The sequence below is a fragment of the Talpa europaea genome (genome assembly GCF_964194135.1).
Source record: "Talpa europaea genome assembly, chromosome: 9".
NCBI classification, from domain to species: Eukaryota; Metazoa; Chordata; class Mammalia; order Eulipotyphla; family Talpidae; genus Talpa; species Talpa europaea.
This window is the reverse complement of record NC_140076.1, coordinates 5,372,827-5,398,822: the sequence shown is the minus strand read 5'-3', so window position 1 is coordinate 5,398,822 and position 25,996 is coordinate 5,372,827. Positions and strand designations below refer to the sequence as shown.

General features: G+C 48.7%; 1 protein-coding gene across 1 annotated transcript in view; it reads left to right on the top strand.

Moving 5' to 3' along the window:
• The window catches only part of MTOR (mechanistic target of rapamycin kinase), a gene marked incomplete at both ends in the record, with an annotated part of 104,939 nt that overhangs the window by 51,649 nt on the left and 27,294 nt on the right, over positions 1-25,996 (top strand). The window contains 4 exons of the mRNA XM_084244066.1: positions 13,574-13,649; positions 16,511-16,650; positions 23,069-23,169; positions 25,224-25,339. Coding sequence (XP_084100192.1) covers positions 13,574-13,649; positions 16,511-16,650; positions 23,069-23,169; positions 25,224-25,339 — 433 coding nt within the window. The remainder of the gene's footprint in view (positions 1-13,573; positions 13,650-16,510; positions 16,651-23,068; positions 23,170-25,223; positions 25,340-25,996) is intronic.

Genomic DNA, 25,996 nt, shown 5'->3' with positions numbered 1-25,996 from the left:
TCAGTTTGAGACAGAAGACAGAACAGGAGGCCCACCCTTGGCCCGTGATTCAAAACTTGGAAAAGACACTAAAGTGTGAAGAAAAGAAATGGCATCACCTAACAAACCCCATCTAAACTCTCATTTCCCGCTTCCTTTGCAGCTTGGTTTGCAAATTTGAAGTTACTCTCTGTGTATGGTAACTACCCCTGAAAATTGGGATATCGCCACTTTCCATGTATTATATTTGAAGGCCATACCTCCTTTGAAAACAAATGTAAAAACCTGGGATTTCAGCCAACGTCCTTACAGTAGACTTCACTAAAAATCTATGCAAAGGTCCCTCTGTCCTGAAGCAGTCAGTCTGTCCCTCTGCCCGTAAGCATTAGGTCTGCTTTGGAGCACATTGTTGCTGCCTCCCATTATGGAGTCCTCGAAGCAGCTCTTGTTCTATTGATATGGGTCTGGGTCCATCACGCGCAAGCCTGATTCCTGACCATCCTCCTTCTCTAGCCCTCCGCTCCACGATCCCCCCAGATCCCTTTCCAGACACAGCTTCTAGCTTCTCAGGAACTAATTTCTGTTCAGGCAGCTAAAGTTACCAAACAATTCTTTTTTCTCTAAATCAAAAACCAGTAATGGATTTGGTGGGTCAGGGTTTGTATTTTCACCTCCCTTGTCTCTGTTGCTAGGAAGGTGAGGATGTTGCTGGCACCTGTGACAACTGTGAGTCTGCTCAAGAGATTCTGTTTAGGCCCCTGCTTTCTTTTTGCAAATATCTAGCCCAGCTGGGTTCTACAGTCTTAGTACCGTGGAGTTCATGTCACTAACACAAACTTGGCCCCAATCGCCAACATCTGCCAGGGTCTGCTAACGTTCAAGGGGATCTTCAAGATGACCTCCTGGGCATCAAAGGAGCTTAATCCAGATGTCCCGCAGTGCACCCCGTGCAGTCACACGTGGCTTGCCTGGACCCTACTGTCCTGGTGCGCCTGTAGCAGTGTGGTGGAGAAAGCACATTGCAACAGTGGCGCTTGTGGAGTCCCAGCCAGCTTTTCATTTGCTTTCCCCAGTAGCTTCCGCTCCCCAAACTAGAAAATGTTCTGAGTAGACATTCATATCAGGGAAGAGAATGAATCAGTCATTCATCTTAGCAACCCATGTAGCAGTCCTCTCTGGGAAAGATAGGAGGGGATTTGCAAGTGTGGATCAGATGCATCTAGTTTCCAGCATGAGTGCCTACTCTCTGACATTTATTTCTAACATAAGGCATAAATTGGAGACAAAGTCTTTTCTAATTTGAAGATTTTTGTAAATCGCCTAAGCTGTCCAAATGTCAACCAAATCCCCATTTCTTTTTTTTTTTTTTTTTTAGAAAAATAGCTAATTAAGAGTAATAATTACCATGCCAGAAGATTATCTGCTTTCCAAAACATCCACACCCCTGGGATGTCCTAGATTCTGATTTTCTTAAAGAAGGAAAAGCAAGCCCTTGTTTTGAGTACAGCTAAGCCAGAAAGCCAAGAAGAATGTGGATGACTAGAGCAAGACTGTTAATCCCTCTCTGTCTGCGAGTGAACAGAGTGGCCATAAAAATGGGAGTTACTGCAAAATTAGGACACCTTACAGTTTATGGAATGTCGTTATATGGAAAATATCCCCTTTAGAGAGGAGACACCACTTCTTCTAATGCCTTCTTGCCCTGTTCACTATTAAAGCCTCGCTTTAAAAAATGATGAAGGAGAAAAACAGCTCCCCTCGGTCCTAGACTTGCAGTATGTTGAGTGGGCAGCTCAGAAGAACCTGCCTTGTTTTTAGTTTAATTGTGTACTTCATGGGAATAGTTTACCTTTTATGAAGACTTTTAATGGCTTACTACATATAGCCATTTACTCTCTGACTCATATCTGTCAGCTCTATTTCTATCTCAACTGAAAGTTCCCATCCATCACGGAAGGTACTTCCGCCTCTTCCCTAAGCTCTAATTCGCCAATTCTACCATAGCTTTCGAATCCGCTGCGTCCTAGACCTATTAGAAATCATTTCTCTCAGGACTCCTCTTAGAGTCTGTATTGAATTATTGCACGCAGAAAAAACGTCTGTCTCTGGTTTCTCTCAGGCCTCTCCAGCAAACATCTGTTCTCTTAGCCAGTGTGCAAGTGGCAGAACACATTGACTGTGCTGGCCCAGCCTCAGGGGCCTTGCAGTCTAGATGGGGAGACAGCTACACCCCAGGAGCGTGACAGGCTAGATGCAGGACATGGGGGAGGTGTGCCCATCCCAGACAAGGTTCTGGAAGGCCTTCCAGGGGAAGTGATACCCAGGTTTTAAAGAAAAAGGAAGTAGCCAGGAGAGGGAGAGGCCATTGTGAGCAAAGGTGCAGCCAGTGAGACCTGACATACTAAGAGGAAGTCAGTAGTCGAGTGTGGCTTTAGAGTCAAGAAAGATCTTTGCGGGTTAAAGCTGGAGAGCTGAAGGGTGCCAGCCCTGGGCCCTAGCAGTTCAGGTGAGGGGGTGATTGTTACTCTGGAGACGAAGGAGCTGTGGAAGGACTCCAAGATGCTTTGGCCTCTTGTGCTTTATTTTCCAGCATTTCACCAGAAATTTTGATAGTGACCAATAAAATTTTTGACTGAAAGTAGATAGTTTAGAACAATGGCATTTTTTAAAATTGTAACACACTCATATTAAATGCCCTGAAGTGGTCACCTGGCTTGAGGACTAAGGAGGCTGTAGCTATTTAGGTCCAGAATCAGACAAGTCTGAGTTTTTATCCCTCCCCTATACTTGATAGTTGTAGGACCCTTTACAAACTGCTTAACTCCTCTGAATTTAGTAGTCTATGAAATTGAAATAAAAATCCTAACAATTTTACCTGCAGGATCTTTGTGAGAATTAAGCTAACCTAGGCAGAGAATTAAGAATAACTAAAGCATTTTTTTTTTTTAAGATTTATTCATGCATACCAGAATGGGGTACAGCCAGATGTGTGGGAGGCTGAGAGGATTCCCCAGAGACAGAGCATCTGTTCTCTTAGCCAGTGTGCAAGTGGCAGAACACAGAACAGGCAGACTGACTGAAATACACTGCTGAGGGGAGCAGTGGGCGATACAGGAGAGGTCTGCTGCGCCATGTGGGTGTCTCCCAGGCCAGCCGGGATCGAACCTGCACTGCAGAGGCTGTGGGACAGCTTCACAGCATGGCGCTCAACCACCTGCGCCACCATGGGAGGCCCACTAATGCATTTTTAAAGGAGAAAAATAAATTTGAAAGAATTACACTACTAGATAATCAAGATTTAGCAGAAAACTATAATAATTAAGGCAGTGTTAGTGTTAGCACAAGGATAGACACATGGATAAATGGAATGGAAATAAATGTCCAGAAACTGGCCCACACATTCAAACGCTTGATCTATGACAAGGTGATACCACGGGACTGCCAGGAAAGGATCTCTTTTCGTTAAGTTCTGTTGAGTCAGATAGCCTTGTGGGCAGAAAGGCTCTTGACCTAAGCTTACCTCACACCACACACAAAATCTCAAGCCCAAGAGATTTGAATTCTAAATGTGAAAGGTAAAACAATACACCTTCTAGAAGATAACATTCAGCATTTGGAATAAGCAAAGATTTCTTTTTTTTTTTTAAAGATTTATTTATTTTATTTATACAAGCACTGGGTACAGTCAGGTGTGACAGGGTGAGAGAATTCACCAGAGACAGAGCGGAGAACAGAACAGGCAGGCTGACGAAGCACACTGCTAAGGGGAGCAGTGGGCGCGACAGGAGAGGTCTGTCGCGCCATGTGGGACCCTCGCCGGTGACCGGGGATCGAACTGGTGCTGCAGAGGTTGCGGGCAGCTTCGCAGCCCAGCGCTCAACCTCTGCACCACCGGGGGAGGCCCAAGCAAAAATTTCTTAAGGTGCAAAAAATATTAACTGTAAAGGAAAACATTAATAAATGCTGGTAGAGTAGTTGTTTCTGTTCATTAGGAGACGCTGTGAAGCAAGTGAAAAGACAAGAAGATATTTCCAAGACAGAACCTCTGTGTATACATACCCAGACTAGAGAAGGCCAGTCAAACCAAAAAAAAAAAAAAAAAAAAGTGCAATTAAGAGATTGGCAGGCGATGAGAACAAACATTTATTTCACAAAAGAGGATATCCAGATGGCCATTAAGCACAAGAAAAGCTGCTCAAGCTCATTAGTTGTTACAGAAATTCAAATTAAAACCATAAGATGCTACTTATTACACACCAACCAGAAGACTGTCGTGGAAAACACTAAAATACTGATTGTCTGCGAGGATGGGGGAGCAGAGGGATCGCCATGCTCTCCCAGCGAAGTGTGTGTTGGTGAAAGTGCTTGAGAGAGCGCTTTGCCAGCATCTTCTAAAGCTGAACATGCCTGCCACCCAGCAGCTCTACTTCTAGGCGTAACCGCAACGGAAAGAGGCCACCTACGGGAATGTCCCTGGGAGCCCAGTTCATAGTAGCTATAAACTGAAACAGGCTGAATGCCCATCAGTACTGAGGAAGATGCATTGTGGGACATCACAAGTGAAATGCTAGTCACAGTAGGAAGGAGACATTGGCGCGGCCTGCGCCTACCTGGGTGTATCTCACAGGTGAGCTCAACACCTGGCAAAACTAGCCGGTGGTGGCAGGAGTCAGGTGGTTGTTACTGTGGGATGATGAAGGGGAGCCAGGCTTGGGGGAGGCTCGGGAGCTTCTGGGGTGCTGGCTGTGTGCTGTTCTGTGTCTTGGTCTACCTGGTAGTTACAAGGGATCGCCACTTTGTGGTCGTTTATCAAGCTGTACTCTGGGGGTACTTCACTCTCTCTGTGTTATACATCAATTAAGAAGTTTGCTTAAGAATAGGTAGTGCACATAAAACATTTCGACCCGTGTTGGTGCCTAGACCATGTCCAGCGAAGAGTAAGTAATTGGATTTAGGTGATACCCCTGCATCAGAACCACCTCCCCTGCCACCCGGATCCAGGTCAGGGCCCTGAGCTCTGTTTCCTGCATGGAAACCTCATTTCAGTTTGCAGTTTGTATACCTGACTGGCTGATGCGTGAGCTTGGTGAAAGAAAGGTTCTGTCTCGTCGGCCACCATTGCTTCAGCATCTGGCACTTGCTCCAGAGCCTGAGAGCAAAGACATGGAACTTGTCAAGTGAAAGAGTTAATTCCCAGAAGAGTTTCTCTCCCCCAAAATAAACCCGAAGGGAAGGGGACTTCTCCTAAAGCTGGCCCTAACCATCATAGAGAGAAGTTGTGGCAGTTCAGCAGTAAACGTCACCCACCACCTGTCCAGCCCATCCTCGGGAAGGCCTGGCAGTGCGAGGGTGCACGGGGTTGCTGGCCATCCAACTCTGTCCACACTCGGGAGCCTCGAGTGGCAGCTGCAGTGCAATCTCAGCGACTAAGTGAAAGTGTGTGTCTTAGAACTGATGAAGTGAGTAGGTGCTGGGTTCTGCCCCGTGGGTACCACCAACACATCTGTCCCAGCAGCAAGCCATGGAGACCCGTGATCTCTCCTGATCCTTTGGACCTCTCATCAGCTAGGGTCTCGGGGATCCAGTTTTAGTGTGTCGCGGTCAGCTTGCCTTGCCAGGCAGGGTTTTTCCTTTCCCTGTCTCCACAGTGGGTCTCAGTAGCTCTACAATGTGGCCTGGCTCCTTCCTGGAGAAGGCCAGCTCACATCTGCCTACACAGTTCAGCATGAACAGGTCGAAGCTGCCAAATTGCCACCTGCCAGCTCGTTTAATTTTTGTTTCCCAACTTTATCCGCAAAATAGACTGAGTCAGAACTCTTGGACGTCAAGAAGCCAAGAAATCAGGATTTTAACCAAAATATCCACTCTGCTTTGAGTCAAGAGAGCTGAAAAGTAGCTCTGGATTCGGGCTGTCGGCCCCTCCCCTTTTCACCTTCTTTTCCCTGACTGCTTCTTTCTAGTCACCTCTCTCTGGAGCTCCTCATTTCACTTGGGATCTGAAGAAGCACAAAGGAGAGAAAACCCTCCAGGCATCCCCAGAAAAGTAGCAGTGCACACTGTTGTAGAATAGAAAGATAATGGTCAATTTGTCAAGCGGTGTTGACAAGAAAGATAAAGTTGGAGGTAATTAACTGGCTGACATGCTGGGAGTGACGCGCCTGCCAGTAGCTCCCTAAATCAGCCAGGGCGCTGGAAGGGTGACAGCCATGCGTCATTTTTATAGCGCGCCCCTGACAGGCCCCTGGGCTAGGAGCCCCACCAGCAGGAGTGTGTGCTTTGGTAGGCTGGGCTCACAGCCTTGGTGCTGGGTTATGGCAGGGCCCCAGGCCTGTCCAGCCAGGGGGTTCCTGTGAGGACATGTGAAAAGGAAACCACTTGTCTGGCTCATCCTGGGGCCCTGTTCATCCTCACACCCGGGGGGCACTGTGGTGCCCAGGCTGACCTGGCAATCTTCTGTGGCACAGGTTCTTGCTGAGCATGGAGTAGCACTGAATGTGAGTCCCTGGGCAGCATTCTTGCTGCCTGGTGACCTGACCAGTGCCCTCTACCAGCCAGGAAGGCGCCCCGAGACCAGCTCCGTTAGTGGGCATATCAATAGGATGAAATCATGCAGCCATTAAAAGTAATTACGAAGGGGCCTCCCTAGTGGCGCAAGGGTTAAGACGCAACCTACGAAGCTATCCGTAGCCACTGCAGCACGAGTTCAATTCCCTGCCAGCCAGGGAGCTACCCACATGGTGCAGCAGACCTCTCCTGTCATGCCCGCTACTCCCCGCAGCAGTGTATTTCAGTCAGTCTGCCTGTTCTGTTCCCCGCTCTGTCTCTAGTGAATGCTCTCACCCCCGTGCCTCTGGCCTGTACCCCAGCTCTTGTATGCATAAATAAATAAATCTTTTTTAAAAAAAGTAATTATGAAGACTCTGGGTAAGTGGAAAATGCCTGTTGTGAAAAGGCAGAATAACAAAATCATATGACTGTTCCAGTCACCACATTATGTATAACGTGTGTATCAATTGAAAGCTATAATTTGGAAAGGTGATTATATTGCAGTAAATTCCCCTCCCTTTTTTTCTAAATCAAAAAATAGATGCACTGCCAGTCTTGGAAAGATAGGATTTTTTTTGTCTTCCCTTGCCCCACCACGCAGCTGTTAGCATTCTCTCTCTCTCTTTTCTTCTTGAGAGCTCCCACGTGTCACATATGGAACTGGCGTGTGCCCTAGGTATGGTGACACCCACCATCCACACCGTCATCAGAGGACATGGCAGCCAAAGTGAGCTCTTGGGTCTGCAAGAGCACCATAGATACCGAGTGTGCCACTTTGGAGCCTTTTAACAAGGCCACCCTTCTCTTTCATAACACGTAGAAAAGGAATAAAGTTACTTTACCTAAGGCCCTGAGGAGAAGAAAGGTTGCCCTGCCAGGCCCAGGCCGCTTTCCTGACTCTGATGCTAAGTGAGTCACTCGAGGGCCTGCCCCGTCCCCTTCACTCCCTGCCGCCTGCGTTTAGGTTGCCCCTGGATCTTTCCCCGTGACACGTCTCGGATGTCCACACGTTGCCCATCCTCACTGCTGTCCTGTCGCTTTTAAATTCCCCTGCTCAGAAAGGCTGTAACCTCCCGCCCACTCTCCGGCTCCCAGCGTCCCAGAGAGGTGCAGACACAGGGCCCAGCCATCCCAGCTCTCCGCTCTGGCTGGGAATCGAGCCATCTTACTTTTAATCAAGTCTCGCTATTGGGAGAAGTGGTGGGGATGAAAGGAAGCAGTCACCACTCTATCACGAGAGAACCAGGAAGACAGCTCGGTGTCGCGGTGAGGGCCACGGCAGTACCCGCTCGGCCTCCTCGTGGCAGGTCAGCGGCTGCTCAGTCAGACCTGCCAAGGTCCCCAGTCAGCGGTGTGCCATGTCACCACCTAGCACCAGGGGAATTCCAGGAATTCTTACTTGACAGGGGACCAAATAACAGGCAGACTGTAGTCTGTACTAGAAATAGACAGGAGGACAGGAGGGGCGGCAGCCTGGGGCATTTTTGGGAAGCAAGAGCATAATGTTCTCGTAAATTCCTGATGGACGCAGTGGAAGGCATAAGTGGTCCCCCAGATGTGACTGCGGATGCTCCCCGTTCCACTGACTTTCCAGCAGGCTGGGACTTTGTGTTGAGGAGTCTTGCGTCACTTTGCTCTGAATAGCCTGAAGGGCTAAGCGTGGCCAGCGCAGCGAGGTCCATAACCAAATGGGCCTTCAGGAAGGAGTTACCAGCCGAGTGATTTTGGATCTGACATAATCCAGAAGCCTGTGGAGCAGTGACTTAGAAAACCCTCCAGGACACAGTGGAGTTCGTCAGGTGTCAGGAAAGGCACTGGGAGGCCACGCGGGAGGCCCTCTTGTTGTTTTGCTCTGCGTCAGCACTACACCTCGAGCACTCAGTCACCAGCCCTTTCTCCCACAGTGAAACTGGTCCCAGCCTGTGTGTGAAAAGCACTGACGGCAGCAAAAGGGAAGGTCATGGAGAAGAGCAGGCCCCTCTGCTGGCACTGGCGGCGCGGGGAGGCTGCCGGGCTGCGAGAGGCTCCTCGCATCAGAGGCGCTTCCTCGGCTGCCACACTTTTCCTCCTCTGGGTTTTAGTACATGGCTAGACCGTTTGTTTGCTCTATAGACTCAAATGCTACAAGATCGCCACTGGGTGTTCTCACCGGAAAATGGAGTCGAATACAAATGAGCCCCGACACCCCTGTTGAGAGCAGCAGAACTGGTTCCCGCTAGCTTAGGAGGTTCTTCAGTACCACTGGCTTTCCCTTCTGGCCCCCATGCGAGTTGGGAGGAGTGGGCTCACCGCTGCCTCAGCCGCCGCCTCTAGACCTGTTTGTCATCAGATCTTTTAACCAGACCAGTGTCCCAGTGTCTGCGGGGTCTGCTCTGTCGTTAGGTGCCCCTCTGCCGTGAACAGCCTGCCCTTTGTAAGCCTCCAGCATTAATAGGAAAGACTGTGGGGCACAGAAGGGAATGTTTCTAGAACGGGCTGTAGAAAACTCCCAGTGGCCCCATAAAACAAAGTCCCTCATTAAGGGGTCTTTTGAGCCAAGGTGATTTCTTCACTTGAGCCAAACATCCAGTCTCTCTTCAGTCTCATAAAACTACATATGAGTTTAAAAGGGAACTATTTCAAAGGACAGCCTTGTGTCACCCCGAGTGATGGGAGACTGGGGGTTGAGGAGCTGGGAGCTGCTGCGCTTCCAGGAGGCTCATCCCCCACGTGAGGCAGTCTGGGCTCTGTCCATAAGCCTGGCAACCCCCACAGGCCACCTTGAAATCCGCTGTGGAACATGACCGACAGGCATGTTAGAACATTTTAAGGACTCTAGAAGCTTCTGAAAGGAAATAAAAAATAGGGGGTGGGAGCTTAGGATCCCTTAGGGCAGTGTTACTGCAGTGTCAGTGAGGCCCTTCAACGAAGGCGTAGACCTCTGGTCACCTGCATGGCAAACAAGATGTAGGAGTGAACTGAAACAGCTGTGGACGAGAGCATTCCTTCACTGCTTTCGCCAGTTTTCACTGGCAGCCTATTCATGCTGAGAAGAAATTTTTAGCCACCATCCCTACCTCCCCTTGCGGAGCTTACCACGTAATCTTAGTTATTAGGTTTTGTTTTTTTTTTTAAGATTTATTTATTTATACAAGCACTGGGGTACAAGCCAAAGGCTCAGGAGGGTGAGAAAATTCACCAGAAACAGAGCAGGAAGCAGAACAGGCAGAAGGACCGAAATACACTGCTGAGGGGAGCAGCGGGTGAGACAGGAGAGGTCTGCCATGCCATATGGGAATCTCTCTGCCCGGCCGGGAATCGAACTAGCACTGCAGAGGCTGCGGTCAGCTCCACAGCGCTGTGTTCAACCCGCTACGCCTCTGGGGAGGCCCTTAGGTACTCTTAAAAGGTAGCAGTTTTAAAGAAAAGGATGACATCCAACAGCCTGTGGTTTGTCGGCCATAGTTTCTTCGTCTGTCAAGTTGGGCGTATGAATGAAAGCGTCTGTTTCATAAGGCTGAGTAACAGCCTTACGGAGAATCTCGGATTTTAGGCAGTAAGCACAGTGCCTTGCCCACGAGCCAGCTCTCAGTAAATTTAGGTTCCTGTTGCTGTTGTAGTACGTTGCCTCCCGTGATGGATCCTCAGAGGCCACAGACGAAGGTGAAAATGTTAAGGTTCCAAACAGATGACAGATTCTCTTGATCACCAAGAGTTTTATTCTCTTGCCTCTCCAGAACCTTCGCATCTGCAGTTACATTCTCCAGCAGCCTCGTAGGCACATGTGGAGAAGAAGAAATGTAACTTAGGGCAGAAGTTAAAGATTTATTTTATTTATGCATACAAGAACTGGGGTGTAGGCCAGAGGTGTGGTGGGTGAGAGGATCCACCAGAGACAGAGTGGGGAGCAGAGCAGGCGGACCTTCTGAAACATTGCTGAGAAGAGCAGTGGGCGAGACAGGCGAGGTCTGCTGCGTCATGTGGGTCATCTCTCTAGCCAGGGATCGAACTCAGGCCTTAGGAGTAATAGCACTGAAACTTAACCCCTGAGCCCCTGGGGAAGTCCCTGAGAGTTGTAACTTCATTTAGCAACTGTACTGCTGGACAGGAACTGATGGCGAATCTCGGGTTTTATGGCAGTTGCTAAGTGCAACTGCAATGGCCACACCATCAACCCAGGCCCTCTCTTCCTTCCCACTGGGCTCTGTCACTTCGCCAGCTTCTGCAACCCTGGGGGAGGTGCTGTGCAGGTGACTTTCCTGGACCCTCTCTTAAAGGTGTTGGGGCCATGTGATGAGTTTTCCTTTCTAACCTGCGAAGCTGTGTGGTCCTCCCTTAGAGGAGGCGTATCAGAGCCACGGCCTAAAACAGGATTCGTGTCCCTCTTGGCCTGCCGTTGCCACCTCCTAATTCTGATCCCTGGCAGGGTGAGTGGGAGAGCTGGGTGGCAAAGGCTTTTGCCTGTGTTTTGTTTTTGTGTTACTTGGTCCCAGAGTGAAGCAAGCCCTGGTGATGTTTATAGAATGTTCTTGAAATTAGAATACATTCCAGAACAGTATTTAGCAATCAGGGGTTTTTATGTCATTCTCAGAGTTAGCTTCTTTGAGTTCCAACAAAGAATTTTATCTTTGTCATCACTGCAGTTGATATTCCTACCATGGCCATTCCAGTAGTCTGCATTAGGACTAAAGGAAATTATAGAACATATCCTTACAATTATGTACATTTATATGTCATGCATACTGGATCATAACATCATTGTATATAGAATATTGGCTTTGTCTTTTTCTGTCTTCTTAGCCTTCAAAAATCTTTATTGATGTTCAAGGAAATAGATAATAAAAAATCTCTACTCAGTAATATTAATTATTAATGCAGTTCACCCAGCCCCATGTAAATGAGTGACACAGCCCAGTCCTGCAGCAGACTAACTTACAGAGAACATTCTGACTCCTTGCTTTGCATATTGGGGCCAGCACAGAAGACCAGCAGGTCTGCCCAGTACATCCCACCCGAGGTCGCTGATCTGCCGTAGAGGAGAGGACGTCTACACAGCATCTTTCCCCTCTGCTTGCAAAGCCTGAAACCGAGAGCTTGAGCCCCTGACTCACATAGGCCTATGCAGGGTGGTTTTGGAACTTGCAATGCTGTGGATTCCTGTGCTCGCTCAAATCTCAACCTGAAATGTTTGTTTTCCATATATACGCATAAAACTGTTTCTAGCAGCGTTTATTCTTGGACAAAAACAAATGAAGGAAGAAGTTTTTATAGGAAACTACTCAGTAATTTCATTTGATTCCCTGACGAATTCCCTTTGAAGGAGGTAGCGTTAGGTAGGAAATTTAAAATGAATAAAAGGTGATGCGCTTATAATTGCACAGCTTGTGAGTAACAGAAAAGTCCAGAAATGTAAATACAAAATTGCCAACTCCAGTCCAAAGCCTTTTTACCCCCTCATGTCTCTTTATCAAGGAAACCTAAGGCAGCTTCAGATCACATAGGACTATCCCCACTCATTGTAGGCCTTGGGGGACACTTTGCCCCCACAGGTCTCTGTCCCCCAAGAGGAGAACGGGACTGACAAGACCTTTCCCTTTCCACTCTGTTAGGGATGCATGAGGTCAGAGTGAGAGAGTGAGGAGATTATTTGAAATGTGCTTTGTAAGCATGAGGCTTAAGTTATTACTTTCACAAATGGTAACTTGTCCACTTCTTCACATTTCTGGGCAGTTCCCTCTCGGTTTCACTGGAAGAATTGTGGTGGAATTTGAATTTTAAAAAAATATAACAGCAGTCTCTTGCCATATTGCCACACTGAACCCAGATCCTGGAATTTCCCAGAACCACTTAACAATTAACTTCAGTCAAGTAGGCAGTTTGTACCCAGAGCAGTAAACTGGATCCTTGCTCATTAAAGCCATCTAAACACCCAGGTTGGTCTGTCACATTTTGTTCCCCACCTTGGAGTAGATACAGTAGTTGTTAAGTCCTGTGACTTTTTTTTTTAGAGATTTATTTATTTATGCATACAAGAGCTGGGGTACAGGCCAGAGATGCGGGGCGGGGCGGGGGGTGAGAGGATTCCGAGAGACAGTGGGGAGCAGAACAGGCAGACTGACTGAAATACACTGCTGAGGGGAGCAGCAGGCGAGACAGGAGAGGTCTGCTGCACCGTGGGGGTTGCTCCCTGGCCGGGGATCGAACTCGTGCTGCAGAGGCTGTGGATTGCGTTATAATGTGGTGCTTGACCCCTTGTACCACCAGGGAGGCCCCCAAGTCCTGTGACTTCTCAGGCCTGCTCCCTCCTCTTTTCCTTCCTTCCTAACGTGGGCTTATGTTTAGTGTTGACTTGGTGCCTGTTTCCCTGTGACATGAGTTCCCACTGGAACAAGGGTCTAAGCCATGGCTCCTCTCTCCCGGCTTCTGTGGTGACCCAGCTCGAGGCACGAACCTCAGTTGCCCCAGTTGCTGGCTCCCACCCCATCCAGCTGGCCACTTACTGCCCCAGGCCTGTTAGTGTCTCTGCACTAGTGCGAATCTGAGGGAGGCATCGCACCGCCACCAGCCCCGGGCTCTGTCCGTAACTAGCTCACCGGCCTCAGCCATGTCTGTGTGACGCAGAGAGCCTGACGGTTTTATTTATTTTGGTTATTATTACCAAAGGCAGTGGGTGAGAGGAAGTAAGGGTTCAGAGGGAAAGTTCGGGGGGCCCTCATCCGAGAGTGCTCAACGAGGACACTTTTGGATTCAGGGTTTCTAGTGTTAGAGCAAACACTTGCTGCAGTGTCTGAGAGGAAGCTGGTCTACTGGCTGAAGGGCGGGCCCCAGAGCAAGCAGGGCTTCCTCTACCCAGCGTTGCCACCTCAAGACTGGGAGAATGAATGGAGTCAAGATGAAGTCACCCCTTAGATGAAATCATTCAAGCTGAGCCTTCTGGGTGGTAACCGATAACTGATGTTTCTGTTCGCAAGACAATGTCCCTAACATGGGGGAACCATCTGCCCGCACTCGACCCGCCTGGCGCCTCCAACACTTGGAGTGTGACCTCCTTTTCCTTCTGTTTTCCCAGCATTAATAATAAGCTACAGCAGCCTGAGGCAGCCGCCGGGGTGTTGGAGTATGCCATGAAACACTTTGGAGAGCTGGTAAGTCCCTCGTTCCTCTCAGAAAAGCAGGTTACTTTCCTTTCCTTTGCTTTCCTGTTTTCCTCCCGGTTGGTAACAGAGACATTGACTCACCTACACCTTGAAGATGGAGACAACGGCTGTGTGGATGGTTCCTCACTGAACGTAGAGGGTGAGGGCAGCATCTGGGTGCAGTGGTTGTCAGCTTTAACAGACCATCCTGGCCTGGCCCTTTGCTAAGTGAGTTACACACCTCATGCTGCTCAGTCCTCTCAGCAACCCTGTGAGGTGCTCTTGTCAGCCCTCTTCACAGAGGGGGAGACTGTCATCCCAGCAGATCACGGCCTTTCCCGAGCTCACAGAGTAGCAGTGGCAGAACCGGGACTTGGGCCCAGGCAGGCTGGTGTCAGCCCAGGTGTTTAGCCCTGAACTGAGTTACCCTCAGTGAGCACTGCAGCTGGCCCCAGTATCTGCTTCAGAAGACTCTATGGCCAGTTCACCAGAAAAAAAATCATTCTATAATTTATACCAGATAATGAGGGGTTGTTCCATTGCAATATTGCTTACTCAGCTTCTTCTCTCCTGCCGTCTTTGCCCTACCAGCATTAAAATGTTTCTGTAGCTCTCTGTGGTCCTAGGAGGGTGCTTTGGTTACTTCCTAAGCATCTATAAACCATCGACTTAATCAACTTAGCATTGACTTTCTGGAAGGTCAAAGCGTTCTGGGTCCATATATTTGATGAGGGACCTTTCATCAGTCACTTATTTCACTCTCTGGTTTGCCTTAATCCATAGCCCAGTGTCCGAGGGAAGCAGAGTGTGACTGCTCCACAGGCTTGGCCTCGTAAAGGGCTCGTCTACTTCGATGGGGCTTCTGCCATCTTGAGTACCTGTTACCTGGACTGGCCAGAAGCATACCCCAGAAGTGGCAGAACTCCACGACCCTCATCCATCCTCAGCACCAGCTTTGTTTGCAGAGAGAAGCCAATAAGCAGAGAGGGCCCTCATTGTAGTCCACCCAGGCAAGACGGCCTCTCCCTTGTCCTCCTCAGCACAGAGCACAGAAGCACAGAGTGCAGAATAACTGAAACTAGGTTCCACAGACATCTGGCCTTCCGGTGACCTGCCAGCACATAGTTTATACCCTGCGGCTCAGAGTGCCAGGCTTAAATGAAAGTTCATCCATCTCCAGGTTCCAAAGGTGGCCATTAGCCCAGGCCGATTACCCAACCCTTGGTGGATTTTGTTATATCTAAGTAGCTGAATCACTTCAGCTTGACAATGTTTGCTTTTTCTCAGCAGAGCCTGCGCTTTCTCAGCGCAATTTATGTAACAGCAATCTCATTAGACTTTTGCGTGAGTCATGGCTTAAACCTTACAGTTTCTGCAGTATATTGCAATTCACAATACCCTGCCCCTAGCCGACCTGCTCCAAGGCCCCCCACCCCGCGCACTGGGGTGCACACCACAGAACCCCTTCTTCCCCATCCCAAATGGAGAGTTATGTGAAATGCACCCAAGTCTCTTTAATTTTAGAGTTTTTACTTTTACATTATCTTTGCAGCCCTTCATCTCTCTTAAGTTTTTTCTTCCATATTTAGGCATAATAGGGGGGCATTAAACAGGCTTGGGAAGCTTATTTCTGTGCCTTCCATGGGACCAGATAGGCCCACTTTGGCAGGCCCCACAGGGCACTTGACGTGGGGAAGAGGGCGGCGCCATGGCAGGGTCTAAGCAGGGGCAGCGCAGGGGGTTGGCGCTGCTAGAAACCAGCGGGTACCAGCAGGCACACCTTAACAGCCCAAACAGAAATGACCTCCTGACAGCAGTTCAGGAGGGAAAGCCCTTTTAGAGGGCTGAGCAAAGTCACTGTTAGTGTAAGAATCACTCAAGCATCAGTTTTACTTAGAAAGGAAGGAGGGTAATAGGGGAAACTAGTGTGGGCCCGCATCCTATCACACAAATTCCACTGCAGAATTACATTATTGTTAAAGAAACCCCTGGAGAGCCACTGTGCTGGCCTGGGAGAGAAACAGTCATTTACTAAGCTGGTGATAAAAAGCCCGAAGACACACAGAGGTGAAGGGCAGGTGGAGGGCAGGCTCCATAGAAAACAGCCCCCAGCCATTTAGACAGCCACAGTCTACAACTCCCGCCCGCAGCCTCTTACTTGCAGGGCCAGCACTGAGTCTGAGCGTGGCGCTCCATCCACCCTCGACGTGGAATCCATCCCTGGCAAAGCCACCAGGTGCTGAGCCGGAAGGAGCACTGGATGGGAGATACTGGAAGAAGCAGGCAGGGCTTTCCAAATAACTCCAGAGGGGAAAGTTATGTTGTATTTTATGGAAGTTTCAAAATGTATTAAGAAATGCAGAGAATCGAGAGCTTTTAAAAGTGGGTTGTTTTCCTCTGGCAAATCTGTACATGTGCCCTGGTCTCAGGCCCCATCAGAAAAGCAGCTGCCATCTCTGCCAGGCAGCCATGGACAACACTACAGTCAAGGCCAAGGCCCTGGCATCCTTGCAGGAGCTCTGCTCGAGGCTCCCTGCCATCCCAAATGATTTCCCCTGTCCTTACACCCCCCACGTGCTGGAGTCCTAGTGTCTAGTGTCTAGTCCTAGTGTCCTGTGTCTCTGTCTGGGTAGGAGGTGATGGGGGGACTTGGCCTGACTTCCGCTCCCAGAGTACCCTAGGGTCATTGTGTCACTGTGCCAAGGAGCCAGCATACCTCCAGATACTCAGAAGTTCTTTCAGTCAAAGCCAAGACTGCTAGGTGAAGTGTCCAGCGTACGACACAGCACCTTAGCTTGAGGGTGTGTGGATTGGCAACACACCTCCTTCACTCTGCCTCACAGCCATCCCCTTTCTTTCCCACTTGGCAGGAGATCCAGGCTACCTGGTATGAGAAACTGCACGAATGGGAGGATGCCCTCGTGGCCTACGATAAGAAAATGGACACCAACAAGGACGACCCAGAGCTGATGCTGGGCCGCATGCGCTGCCTCGAGGCCCTGGGGGAATGGTGAGCTGCTGGGCGCTGCAGATTTCTACTCTCTTGTCTTTGGATTCGAGACATTTCCCAGGTTCCCCTAAGACTCTCACTTTGTTTCACTTGGTATTTTCCCAGGAATCATCTGTCACTTTGGTATTTCTCTCTCTCTGTTCAGTGTCAGAACTAAATAGAAAGGCTCTTTTTCCCTTTTTAAACTTTTTTTTTTTTAAAGATTTATCCATTTTATTTATACATGCACTGGGTACAGTCAGAGGTGCAGGAGGGTGAGAGAATTCACCAGAGCCAGAGCGGGGAGCAGAACAGGCAGAAGGACCGAAATCACTGCTGAGGGGAGCAGTGGGCGGCAGGAGAGGTCTGCGCGCCATGTGGGAATCTCCCTGGCCGGCCGGGAATCGAACTGGCGCTGCAGAGGCTGCGGACAGCTTCACAGCATGGCACTGGCACTCAACCCGCTGCACCACCAGGGAGGCCTTCCTTTTTAAACTTAAACTCTGTAAGGTTCTAGGGCAGGACAGGTTGGGTTGCACTGAGGTATCCATTACTCCTTCGCCCGACTCTCGGCCTCCGCAGGCTGGGAAAGGCTTCATAGACTCGTTCTGCAACCTGGATTTTTCTTCTCTTTTTATTAACTCTTGTTATTGATTTTGGGAAAGGAGAATGAGTGACGCCCTCTTCATTGCTTCACTTTTATTAAATGCTTACTACGTACCCAGCACGGGGCCAGCTCTAGGGATAAGACGGAAAACAAGACCGCCATTCTCTGAGGTTAATGAGACAGGCGCGTGGCAGGGAGGCTGAAGGCTCAGAGCACAGTGACGTTGTAGGAGCAGGTGACTTGGGGAGACCATTGGAAGGGACGGGGAGATCTTGTGCTTCTCCCTGGAGGAGGGGCCGCGACTGAGACAGGTGAAGGAGAGTGGGGAGAGAGGAGGGATTGTCCAGGCAGAAGTGACACAGGTAAATGCTTGACAGAACATTTGGAACATTTGCCTCGGTCAGGGTTTGGGGAGTTACTAGGGGATGCTGACCAAAAAGAGGTCCCCTTTCTGTTTCCCAGGATGGGGTGTGGTTTTTAAAAATTCTTAAAATGTGTACTACGGCTATCATATAGCTTAATTATAATTTCAAATAGTTAAAAAATTAAAAAGGCCACTCTCTCTCCCTTCCAGCAGAGTAGCCCCACTTTCTCTCAGATGTGAGACTGAGGGTTCCCCTGCTCATTCACAAGCAGTAATTATGCCACACTTACTCCCTGCTCCTGTGTCACGCCCTGAGGACACAGCCCATGCCTTTCCAGAGCTTATGGGGCAGACAACCAGGTGCTTGTCATACAGCATGATATCACTTATAAAGAAGAAACAGGAGGGACCCTAATCCAGGCCTGGAGGGCTCCAGAAGCCTGCGCGGAGGAAGTGACACGTAACTTGTAAAGTTCCCTTTGGCTAGAGGATCAGGTGTGATATAGAAAGAGGTGAAAGGTGAGACAGGAGAGGCAGGAAGGACAAGATCATTTGGGACTTATAGACCAGGGTAGAAGTTGGAACTTAATAACATAAGAGCTACTGGGAGGCTGTCCCAGTGTTTGGAAAGCCTGCATTGGGGTTTACATTATAAAAATAACTTAAAAAGAAATTATTAAAGTGTGGGGTTTTTTGAGTTAACATTAGTGTACAGCACTGTACATGATTTAGGGAAACAGGTTAACACTTCCGCAGTTAACACTTCTGTCAGGACAGCACACCCGCTACCCAAGCACCGGCACGCAGTCCTTGACCGTAGACTGTTGGGCTCCCTCCACGCTAAAAGTAACTCTTGTAAGGAGCAAATTAGATAGCAAATTGGAAGGACACCAGACAGGAGACAAGACAGGCCCAGAGACCTTCCTAGGCAAGAGATAATGGTGGCAAAGAAGGCAGAGTGAGGGCAGTGGGGGCAGAGAGAAGTGGCTGGATCCAGAGGTGTCCAGGAGACTGACTAGATGTGTGAGAGGGGAAGGAATTGTAGTTTGAGCTTCCAGGCTGAAGGTGATGCTGGAAAACCCGGCGCTCCTCAAAGACTAGATCAACCCAAAGCCTAAGGTCCCCTGAAGCCAGCCCTCCCAAAGAGCCATCTAGGGAAGACAGAACTCCCAGGCCTGTGCCTTTGCACTTGTTCCTGCAGATGTAACCTCTGTCACTGAAGGCTGTTATTTTTGTTTTGTTTTGTTTTGAATTTTTTTAAAGATTATTTCTATTTATACAAGAACTAGGGTACAGGCCAGAGGTGTGGGAAGGTGAGAGGATTCACCAGAGACAGAGTGCGGAGCAGAACAGGCAGACGGACTGAAAACACTGCTGAGGGGAACAGTGGGCAAGGCAGGAGAGGTCTACCACACCATGTGGATATCTCCCTGGCTGGCCGGAATCAAACCCATGCTGCAGAGGCTGCAGACAGCTTCACAGCACTGCACTCAACCCACTGTGCCACCAGGGAAGCCCAACACTATTGTGTTTTTTTTTAAAGATTTATTTATTTATACATACAAGAACTGGGGTACAGGCCAGAGCTGTGGGGGTGGGGGGTGAGAGGACTCACCAGAGACAAGAGTGGGGAACAGAACAGGCAGACTGACTGAAATACAGTGCTGAGGGGAGCAGCAGGTGAGACAGAGAGGTCTGCTGTGCCATGTGGGTTGCTCCCTGGCTGCCCGGGGATCGAACTCGTGCTGCAGAGACTGCAGATTGCTTCATAGTGTGGTGCTTAACCCTTTGCACCACCATGGAGGCCCTGTTGTTTTTTAATCCACATCCATGTATTCATATTTTACTTTTAAAGCTTTTTTTTTTTTTTTAAAAAAAAAAAAAAAGATAATGTGCACCTGGTACAAAATTTAGCATGCCAAATGGGGACAGAAATATGAAAGCAAGTCTTCCCCCGTCCCACACTCCATCCTTGACATCAAGGCCCTGATACCAGGTTCTTATTCAGATGTCCAGAGGCGAGCCCTACCTGTGCAAGCAGACACGTAGTCAGGGCTCACTCACTCTGTGCTGCTGTGCACCTCGTCATCTTTACTTAGCAGGTTTAGGCCACTCTTGGGTATCAGTCTCTGTAGGTGCTGCCTCTTTTTTATGACGTGCAACATTCAATACACCTCAGTTTAATATAGACAAACTTACATAGTTGGCTTGTATTATAGTTTAATACAGGTAAATTTTTATTTGCGTAGAAAACTTACACTTTGAAAAGATCAAAGGATATTATCACAAAAAATCTAAGTAAGGCATAAAAAGTTTGTTATGCATATTCTTTCTGTACTTAATTACAGATATTCTTCTAGTAAATCATCATTATTTTAATTTCTTAATATAAAGTTGTTATATTCCCAAGGTAAAAGGTGTCATCATGAGCTGCATGAACATTTAATGTCAATGAATTTAGCTTTAGGTGTTAGGTCACATATATACAGATAATAGTTCAGAATGACTTGAAATTGTTTTTTTCTGATTTATCCCTTAAGGAGAGTCAGGTGTTATTATTTAATTCCATAATTAACCTTCCATATTCATTCACCTCAATAAATTGAGGAAGCATAGCTTATCAAATCTGCTTCATTAGTTTGTACTAAACAAAGCTGGATTTTTTTTGTGTCCCAACAGTATCTACAACTACACGGTCCAATATAGTAGCCACTAGCCAGATGTGGCTGTTTCTGATTTAAATGAAATTAATTATTCAGTCACATAAGCCACATTTCACAAGTTCAGTTGTTCCGTGTGGCTAGTGGCTCCATATGGCAAGGTACAGGTACAGAACTCCTCTTCCAAACTCTAGAAACTTCTATTAAACAATACTGATCTAAGGCAGAAGAAAAATATGTTAACAAGAGTTAGCCACACTGTTTCAAAATCATTTTTTTCCTACTTTTGATTATCAAACAACCATGTATTGTTAAGAGAAAAATTTTAAAAAGTCTTAATTCAACTCCATTCAGTTCCTAAATGCTTTAGTGTCTCATAGAAGTCGACACCGCTGCCTGCGGGCGCCCAGGAGCTCAGGAGCTGGGGCTCCTGACTCCTGACTATCCACTTCTGTTCTCTTGGATTCATTCTAGCTTTATAATTAGCTGTAAAGTATAAGTGGCCAGTGATGCTGACCAAGGGGTTTAAAGAATGCAGCAGGCTAAAAGAGATTTTTCAAAGACATGAAAGAAGCAGAATTCTTTGCCTGATCATATGCAGGTTTCTGGAATGGCCTATTCAGTCAGCTCTATTTAGAGTACAATTTCTAAATTGCTTTTCCTTTGAATATATATCCTGAACACGCCTGAGGCAGGTGTTCACCAGAGTTGGCATCGGGAATGATCTGGGGTTACGGGTGAACCAAGATCCCAGCCCTTTCCCCAAGCTCCCCTGCCTCCAGGAAGCTAATAGGAGAGATGGCCCAGCTCCACCCAGCCAAAGCAAACCTAAGTAAACCCACTTCCCATACTGTTCCTGAGTCTGGAAGTGCAGATTCTTCAAGAGTGAGATCATAGGCAGCGAACTACTTAGGTGTTCCAAATGAAATGACACTTTCTAAGCTTTTTGCTCCTGCATCAGGTGCAAAAGTCAAAATCCTGGGGAGAGTCACGAAGGCCCCTGTCCACCATCAAGGATCTGCCTGTCCAGACGCTGCACTGCTCTACCCCTCGATGTGTTCTTGAGCTGCTAGGGGTGGTGCTCCATTTCTGATGGGTGATCCTGAGGGAGCAGGGGGATGCCTACTTGCCTGTGGCCACCAGCTGTAAACATTTGAATTCGTGGGATGAAAGGAACCTTTGGAGATCATGTAACCTCCCCCACCTCCAGGCAGGACCCCAGCAAAATGTGCTGCCCAGAGGAGCTCTGTGCGGTGGTTCTCAGACCTGACATTGGGCCACAGCATCAGAACCATCTAGAAACTTGTGAGAAGTGTACTTTCTACTGGGTCAGAAGCTTCGGGGGAGAAAGAGGCACCCAGCAATCTTCGCAAAGGATCCCTCTGGGGATTCTGATGCACCTGACAGTTTGGGAATCTCTGCTCTCAGATGATCCAAGCAGGCCCCGTGAAGGTTGCTGGGTGTATTTGGCAGGAAACAAACATGGGGTTCATTATACTTCTCTCACTGAGCATCAGTAAGTGCATCAGGCAGAGCAGCTGCCTCTTCTCTTCCTCTTTTTGATCTTGGCTGTGTATTCAGCTCTCTTGATCGTGTGCCAGAGACAAGGAAATGCCGGATGATGGCTCTGAGCCTTTCTCCTGTGCGTGGTCACCAGTTAGCTTCTCCAGACCCAGCCTGTGTCCCACCAGCACTGGCTGCCTTCAGTATCTTCATCTACCCCTGTCACCTCTCTGCAGTGCAGCTTCTGTCCCGCGAGACTCCGCAGCCACGCCACTGGGAAATGTGCCTCTTCTCTCGACTCCACTCCCAAGGCCAAGTTCAGTAAGACATTCTGCACAAAGCAGGAAGGACGAGTCTCCTAGCTCAGGTCAGCTAACAGCAGGGGCTCATACTCGCACACCCGCATTTTACTTCCTGTCATTCAGAAGTGGGACCTGGGAGGTCAGCAGTTTGTTTTTTTGTTTGTTTTGTTTTTTTAAAGATTTATTTATGCGTACAAGAGCTGGGGTACAGGCCAGAAATGAGGGAGTGGTGAGAGAATTCACCAGAGACAGAGTGGGGAGCAGAACAGGCAGACTGAAACACACTGCTGAGGGGAGTAGCAGGTGAGACAGGAGAGGTCTGCTACGCCACGTGGGTTGCTCTCTGGCCGGCTGGGGATCGAACTCGTGCTGCAGAGGCTGTGGATTGCTTCATAGTGCAGTGCTTAACCCCTTGCACCATGAGGGAGGCCCTGAGGTCAGCAGTTTGAATAGTCAGTAGAATGTCTCTGATCTTGAGAGATCTTCTGCTCCCTCTGTGCACTGGAGTCTGTTGGGCACCTTTCACACCTCAGTCTTTTGGTCCTTACGCTGAGGGTAAGCAGCATGTGAACTTCCAATAGGTGTGATCATTGTAGACCTTTCTGTGCAGATCATTTTCATTTAAGGTTCACTGCAGACTGCAACCATTTCTGTCATGTTTCACAAGCTGCTTCGCCCTATGACTTTGAACACAAAATAAATGTCAGGATGTCTCTCTTCAGGTTGTGTTTCCTGTAAGCCTGGCAAGGAGACAGAGCCCAGCGTTCATTGGCATAGAACAGAAGTTATGTAATATTTATGAATGGGGCCAGATGTTCAGGACATTTCACATCACATCGACACAGTTCCTGTCTTTGATAAACTCTCAGACAAGTTAATGAAGGCAGGCCCCTCTTATGCCAATTCAAAGGGTTGGCCCCCCCTAACCTGAGGGACTAGAGAGGACGATGGATAGGTTATGCAGATGACTTTGGTTAACCAGGTATATGATCTCTTCCTCCAGGGGTCAGCTCCATCAGCAATGCTGTGAAAAGTGGACCTTGGTTAATGATGAGACCCAAGCCAAGATGGCCCGGATGGCCGCTGCTGCTGCATGGGGTTTAGGTGAGGCATCCCCCACAGGGAAGGTGGGGAGATTGAGGTTGGAGGCTCATGCCTAAAAAGTAGGCCACTTGTGGCTGCAGGTAGAGGCGACAGCTCTACATAAGTCTGTGTTCACATCTGTCTCTTCCATCTGTCCTTTCTACCTGATGTTTTCAACTAACTTATTAGGAATAGAAATGGCTTTCATGGAGAAGCCAAGGAAAACAGTGAGTAAGCATCCAAATGGAGATACTTAGCGAGGTTTGTTTGTCTTAAGTCAGTCTTGTTTTTCTCTCTTAAAAGGAAATCTAGAGGTAGAATTTCCCACCCTGGTATTCTGGCTCCTTTTTCCATATTTCTGTTTTTCCTAGAGCCGCTATTTTCAAGTCTACCTCATGATCCAGAATGGTTGCTGGAGCTCCACCCATCATATCTTTGTCCCAAGCAAGAGCAAAGAAAAGACAGCTGTCTGTCTCCTTTTATTTCTTAACTTTATCTTAGAACTTTCCTAACACATATGAAAGTGACAAAAATAGTATAAGGAACCCCCATATACCCGTCCCCACCTCCAACAATTATAAACATTTTGATGGGTTTGTTTTTTCTATTCTCCTCCTTGCTGCCCAACCCTTGCCCGCCTCACTCTCATTCCCTCACTCTCACTCTCATTCCTCACTCTCATTCTCATTCTCTCATTTATTTTATTTTTTTTTTAAAGATTTATTTTTATTTATTTATACAAGCACTGGGTACAGTCAGCAGCACGGGAGGGTGAGAGAATTCACCAGAGCCAGAGCGGGGAGCAGAGCAGGCAGAAGGACCGAAGTGCACTGCTGAGGGGAGCAGTGGGCGGCAGGAGAGGTCTGCGCGCCATGTGGGACCCTCACCTGGTGGCCGGGGAGTAGCCAGGGATCAAACCGGCGCTGCAGAGCTGCGGGCAGCTTCGCAACCCAGCGCTCAACCACTGCGCCACCGGGGAGGCCCTCCCACGGTATTTTAGAGCAGATTTCCTGTTAATCCCCACAGACATGTGTCGATACCTGACAGTGGGCCCCAGCAGAGAAGGAGTAGCAGTGTCTAGTCCAGAGGTGTCCTTGATAAGACGGGAGAGGGGCCCTAGGATGACCCAGGACAGAAGCTTCACCTGCTGAGTGCAGAGGAGGTTACGTAACCTCCACCGCCATTCTATCCCTTTTGAGTCACAGAGCTTCTATCCTCTCCTTTCATGAGCTCTGGGCTGGGTCCAGACGTTTTTCAAAAACAAATTGCTTCCTGAGGAGTCATCATTTGCTATTTGCTTTTGCCTGGAGGCAGAGAGAAGGGATGAGCCAATGGTCTGGAGTGAAAGGCAGGAAAATGCCTTGTAAAATCAACAGCCTGCGGTTTGCAGCTAATGAAGCTGATATTTCTTCTGCAGATGGTCTTGGAAATCCTGGCACTTGATTCACACTCACCCCACCAGGGAAGTGAATACCTCTTCCCGGATGCAGCCATTTCCCTAGTCTGCCGTGACAGAGACCACTGGGCTATGACCTGGCCCTTCTTTCTGTTATAACAGAGCCTCTTAAAATATTTATCTCCTCCCCACGAGGCAAAGGTACTGCCAGAGTGAGAAGACCATACTGCTTGTCTAATCCCGTCCCTGTCTGTGGAATGGCTGTCTCCAGTTGTTGAGTGGAAAATGTAATTTCCAAGGTACCAGTGAACTGTGAGGTGCTCCACTGGCAGGGAAGAAAGCTATTCCCTCTCACCTGGAGAAATCTGCACGCGCACCCACCAGGTTAATGAGGTGCTGCATTAACTAACTCCCCTTGACATGCTGGCTTTGCAGTCACAGTTTCTCCCAACTTTCATGGTGCTCCCTGCGGCAGGATGAGTCCTGTGTTTGAAGACAGATGTGGCTTTGTTAAATTGGCTCACTCAGCCCCATAGAGCACAGAGGATTTTGATACAGCAGGTTTGTCTTGTTTGTTTGTCAAGTTTGTCTTGTTTGAACCCCAAGCTTAGTGCAGGTAACAATGACAGGGCTATTTGAGGTGCTGACTGTTCTAATGCTTCCTTCTTTGCGCGTGCAGGTCAGTGGGACAGCATGGAGGAGTACACCTGCATGATCCCTCGGGACACCCATGACGGGGCATTCTACAGGGCGGTGCTGGCGCTCCATCAGGACCTCTTCTCCTTGGCACAGCAGGTAAACAGCCCCTGTGCCCAGGCCATCTGGCAAAGTAAGGTAATTGGTGGTGGCCCCCAGGCACCTGGTGCCTGTGTGACCGGGCTGGTATACTCCGGCTCAGGTATTCGCTCTGTGAGCTTGTTAGCGTGACTGAAGTGCACGTCAGCCAGGGCCACTTCCACTCTGAGAGGTGCAGCTGAGTTCCGGAAGTCAACACAGAGTGCTTTGGGAGCTGGCTCACATCCTTCTTGCCACCTTGCCTTGCATTTGGTAGTGGAGAGGAACTGTCCATTTCACCGAAGGAAGATTCAGAAGGCAGGTTCCCCCCACCCCCATCCCCCCTCACAGCAGAAACAACCAGCTGCTTCTGGCTGTGCAGCTGCCACACTCTGATTACCTCTTGGGAAGCAAGCACTTTCCTTGAATCTTTGCTGGCCACAGGATGTAGCAGTCACCCACCTGTCAGGAACCAGACTCTCTTGGATGAGGCCCTTGGGTAAATGACCTGCGCACCCAAGGGATGAGGACACAGTGATTAACCTTAAAAATTTGAAAAAGAAGTTCTGCACAGAAGGTTCTAATTCACTTACATGGAAAGAACAAGGCCTGGGCCACCCTGTCACAGCACAAAGGCTCCCCGGTGGTCTGGAGAGGACTAGCCATCCCTCCTCCAAT